The 4,987-nt window shown below is 51.8% G+C and overlaps 1 protein-coding gene across 1 annotated transcript; it reads left to right on the top strand.

Moving 5' to 3' along the window:
• The first annotated feature begins 1,405 nt into the window (after nucleotides 1-1,405).
• Nucleotides 1,406-4,206, top strand: LOC125542862 (probable staphylococcal-like nuclease CAN1). The gene is made up of 5 exons (XM_048706088.1): nucleotides 1,406-1,901; nucleotides 2,466-2,957; nucleotides 3,057-3,216; nucleotides 3,517-3,585; nucleotides 3,742-4,206. Exons 1-5 carry the CDS (start codon nucleotides 1,444-1,446, stop codon nucleotides 3,841-3,843), a joined length of 1,281 nt encoding a protein of 426 aa, XP_048562045.1. The 5' UTR covers nucleotides 1,406-1,443; the 3' UTR covers nucleotides 3,844-4,206.
• The last annotated feature ends 781 nt before the right edge of the window (nucleotides 4,207-4,987 follow it).

Genomic DNA, 4,987 nt, shown 5'->3' with positions numbered 1-4,987 from the left:
GCGTGTGGACTCAATGAGATGAAGGGGTATGCGTGCCTGCCAAAGGCATCAATTGTATGTGTATGTGTGCATCTATTATCGAGCAAGTGTTAATTGTCTCACCGATTATCACTTGTAAAATTTTCATATCATATCTCTTAGACATCAACCTAGACATCTATTTTGACGTTTTTATAGCCCTCGTATGTTTAGTAGAACCCTTCTTGGAATTACCAACACCAGTGCGGCTATGGTTGCGCTCATGCTGGTACGACCTGGCTCTCCAACAGGTCGAATCCTATTCGCTGCCCACAAGCGGCAAATAGGCACCATGATGAGCACTGGCAAGCCGAGTTAGCCTGGCCCAATTTGGGGCCTTTTATCGCCTATTCCTGTTCGATGCAACTTTTCTGTTGTGTTTTTTCTTTTTCTTTTCCTAATGCAAACAATTTTTTAGCATATGGTGAAAATACTTTTAATATATGATGAGTATTTGTAATACATACTAAACATTTTCTTATTGTGCATTGAACATTTTTAATATACAACGATTTTTTAATAATAGGGTGACCATTGATCGAAGATTTTTTAAATATATGGTGAACCTTTTTTAATATACAATTTTTTTAACACACACCGAACAATTTTGTAAAATATATTATTATTTTTAATAGGTTTCTGAAGGACTGTTTGGCATCACTCCGCTCCATACTCCCGCTCCTGGAGCTGGCGGAGTTGAAGTTAAAAATTATGGAGCAGGGAAACAGGTGCTCCGCAGATCCTCGAATTTTAGGGAGCAGCTGGATTGCCCAACAGCTCTTAAATGTCTAGCGTTGACATCCTCCTCCGTCACTAGGTCCACATGGAAACCAGCCCAAAATATCTTAGAGAGACAGGGAACCAATAACCACCAAGTGCACATGGTAAACAGCCCAAAAAGTGGCGACATGCCCCGTCCCTCGGTCCCACCCAACAGCCCAGCGGAGTGAAGGAAGTGAGTAAAGGCAGATCGGATGTGCAGGCAGGGAATACTGCACGAGAACTTGCACTCAGTGCACGAGCGACGCTTCCCTGCCTCTCAATCAACTACTCCTACGTTTAATAAACAAAAGAAAAGAACGTATGCGCGCAGCAAGTGTTGAAAATCATCCCCAATAATTCGATCGTTCTCTCCATCCATCCGGTGCAGCTAGATGAGGTGAGGTGGCGCAAGGGCACCCACCCGAATTGGTATCGCCAACATCAGGCCTCCACCTGCGCATGCCACGTAGCGGCGGATACGCTGCCATTATCTGCAAATGGCAAAACTAATCTCAATCACCGAAAGCACCAACCAAAACCCTCAAAATCAGTCGGCAACAGCGACCCGCCGTGCCGACATGGATAAAGTCGCGACGACGCAACCACCTTCTCCAATTTTAGTATAAACCCAGCACGCACCCCCTATGCGCAGGAGCAAATCCTATGCGCAGCTCCGCCGCAGCCAATCCCGCGCCCCACCTCCACTTGGCAGAGCTCAACAGCTTTCCCCCTCCTCGCTCCTGCCTTCCCTTCCTCGTGAGGCGGGCCGAAACGGCTCTGAGGCGACGCGCACACTGTCATTCATCCCGCAGATCCACGCAGAACCAACTCCATTCTTTACAGATCCCGGAGCGGATTTCGCACGGGAACCCACCGCCCACAAGCCGCCGCGTGATCCTGCTCCTGCTCCTCGTCGTCGTCCTAGGGGCCATGGGGAACAGCATATACAAGTTCCTGTGCGGGGTCTGCTCGGACCTCTCCGACGCCGCCTTCCAGCCGCACGGCGCGGACGCCTCCGTCGCCGCGCTCGGCCGCGACATCCTCGAGTTCCAGCGCACCAAGCAGGTCCCCGAGGGCCTCAGCCGCCACGTCGTCTCCTCCGCCGCCGCGCAGGCCAACTGGTACGTACTATAATTCCGCTTCCCCTTTGATTGATTTCCTTGCCGAGCTCCCTCCGGCAAATTCGTGCTCGGAGTACCAGTAGTTTAACTCGGAGCTGACGACGAGCCTGTCAAAGACCGATTCAGAGACGACGGCCTGGCTAGCTCACTGTCGAACGTGGATGCGAAGGCTAGCTTCGAGCGAGGTGTCCAATTCCGAAAGCGACCTGATCTGGAAGAGAAATTGAGTAAAAGAAATTAGGTAGCACTTGTTAAAAGGACAAAAGAAACTAGAATTTTGTTAAGGATTTTCATTTTTGTTTTACTTTCTTTTTACGGGTAAACCGGTAAAGGGAACGAGATAACTAATTAACTACCATACTCACTGGTAAACCATACAATTAAGAACTCGGTGCTATTACTGAGATGTTTCCTAGCAATTGCTAAGGCTTGCAGCAGGAGCTACTGAGATGTTTCCTGGAATTGATTGTGAACATTCGTAGAAGAAGCTTGTTCATAGTATCAGTGTAAAAAAATGCTGCCACGATGATCATTTCTTACAAAGTTGAAACCGCTGATGTGAAGGTACAAGAAGCTGCAAGTGGCATGGAAGAAGGCGAGGCCAGCCCCGACCACGCCGGAGGAGGCCGGCCGCCTCGTGGTGCTGACGCTGAAGAACCACCAGAAGGCGGACGTCGACGGCCTGCTCGCCTTCTACGGCCTCCCGCACCCGAACGAGGCGGGATCGGCGCCGCCGCCCGCCGCCGGTCACCACGCCCCTCCGGCCCAGCACAGCGCCCCCGCGCACAAGCCGCAGGGCGTCAAGTTCGAGCTGCACACGCTCCCGGTGGACGCCAAGGCGGTGGCGGACGGCGACACGGTGACGGTGTACGTGGACACGAATGACGCCCCCAGCGAGATCAAGAAGGCCGCGGCGGAGCGCACCAAGGCGCGCGCCGCCAGGAACTACCCCACGGCCGACGCGCTCCAGAAGACCATCGCCGCCGCGGGATACAGAATGGTTCCCAACGCCAAGGGCGTTGAGGTGCTCGCCAAGAAGTACAGGATCAGGCTAAGGTTAGTCTTGCTGGTGTACTGTGTGCTACACCATGATTCAGTGATCAAGATTAGCTAACTTGTGTGAATAAGTTCTGATGAAATTGGGATGGGATGCAGTGGGATCGACGCGCCGGAGAGCGCGATGCCGTACGGGAAGGAGGCCACGGAGGCGCTGCTGAAGCTGGTGGAGGGCAAGTGCCTGACGGTGCACGTCTACAACACCGACCGCTACGGCAGGTCCGTCGGGGATCTCCACGTCGGCGGGGTCTTCGTGCAGGTGAGAAACCAATCAAGAACCCATACCTTCAGCTTCAGTCTTCAGAACAGCTCGCCTCGTGGAAGCAACTTGGAAAGAACTGCAACATCAATTTCTTGCCATCTACGGCATGTCAGCTTGCATTCTTGTACTGTACTAGTTTAATAGTGCTGTGTCACACTAGTAGAAGCGAACTTAGACAAACTGTTGCTTCTGCATTCTGCTGGGAACACGTTCAGAAACAGCTATGCCTTTTCTGAGAGTCAACTGCTCTACAAAAAACTTCAGAAGATAACAAATTCCCTCTTGCTTTGTCCGCAGGAGCAAATGCTGAAGAAAGGCTTCGCGTGGCACTACACCGCCTACGACAAACGCCCGGAGCTTGCCAAGGTAAAATCATCACCAGTCCACATACAGATACACACACTACACACTACAAACTGATCACCTGACTGTAAAAAGAACCATGGAGAGATCGTGAGGTGGTATGGAATCAAACCATGAAGTTGCTGACAGAAACTAATCATCTCTTTGACCCACCTGCAGTGGCAGAGCCAGGCGCAGGCCGCGCGCAAGGGCCTGTGGGCGGCGTCCAAGCCGCAGGAGCCGTGGGAGTACAGGAAGGCCAAGCGCAACGGCAACGCGTGATCCATTTCATCTCGACGCATATGTTGTAACTGTTGTGTGTATGTGCTGTGACCATGGACAGCTGATTGATTGATTCGTGGCCTGCTGCACCGCAGATCCGTAGCCCAGAGCAGCGCTCGCGCCACTGTACTTTTTACAGGCTAGGTGTAGTGAAAACTGAAAAGTCTAGCTGAGCTAGCGCGGGGTCGTGAAGCAGAGGAGGCCGGGGCACATTGAGATTGGTGTGAAGTGTGATTGTGTTGTTGTTGTACCTGGTGATTAATTCGTGTGATTGTGTACACTTGGACTGGACTGTTAATGTTGTTTCTAGACAGAAAAAGGCTGATTCATAGGCTGCTGTTGAGTCCAATGCAGCTAGCTATATATGCTGATAAACTTCTGCTTTTGCTACTAGTATTATAATAACCAAGTGAGCTCTTTTAACATGGTCCCTCTTACCTATATGAGTTAAGAGCATCTACAAGCACGACGGATTAATTTGGTGCCCCATATGTCCGCGGCATCCATTTTGAGCCTCTTTTTTTTTTTTAAACGAGGCAAAAGATTTGCCATTTTCATTGATTAAGAAGAAGAGAGTTGTTCGGTTAATTAGAAAAAAACCGGGCGAAAACCGTTACAACACGCCCACAAAAAAGGGCACCCCGGCCGACCTGGCACCTACAAGACCGCACACACCGCCGAGAAGAGGGCACCGTCAAGGCTGCATGCATTGTCATCGTCATCACCTCTCCCCGAGCAAGCGACTCCGACTCCGCCGCAAACGATCTGTCCAGACCCCTTCGAACGAACGGCACACGACGACCTTGTCAGCCCTAGCCAAACAATCGACCGTCGACGTCGAGGACCGGCAGCTCCGATTTTGTCGATACGCTTCACTGGAGAAAGTTGCACGCCTCGCACCGACCTAGCCCAGCACAACCTTCGGAGAGCACCATCCGCTCAAACCACCCTCATGGAGTCATCGTTGCCGCAGGGGCCCCGCCGCATGCAGTTCCGACTTCTCTGTCACAGTGAGAAACAAGCATAGGCATACCCGTTGGCGAACCGGACCGCCGACATCAGAAGGACAGGCCGCCACCCAGCTCCACATGCCATCATCGTCGTCGCCACACGCGTCGCAACGCCAACCACTCGCATCACCAGT

This window comes from Triticum urartu, chromosome 3, assembly GCF_003073215.2.
Source record: "Triticum urartu cultivar G1812 chromosome 3, Tu2.1, whole genome shotgun sequence".
NCBI classification, from domain to species: Eukaryota; Viridiplantae; Streptophyta; class Magnoliopsida; order Poales; family Poaceae; genus Triticum; species Triticum urartu.
This window is presented reverse-complemented; position numbering and strand designations above follow the sequence as displayed.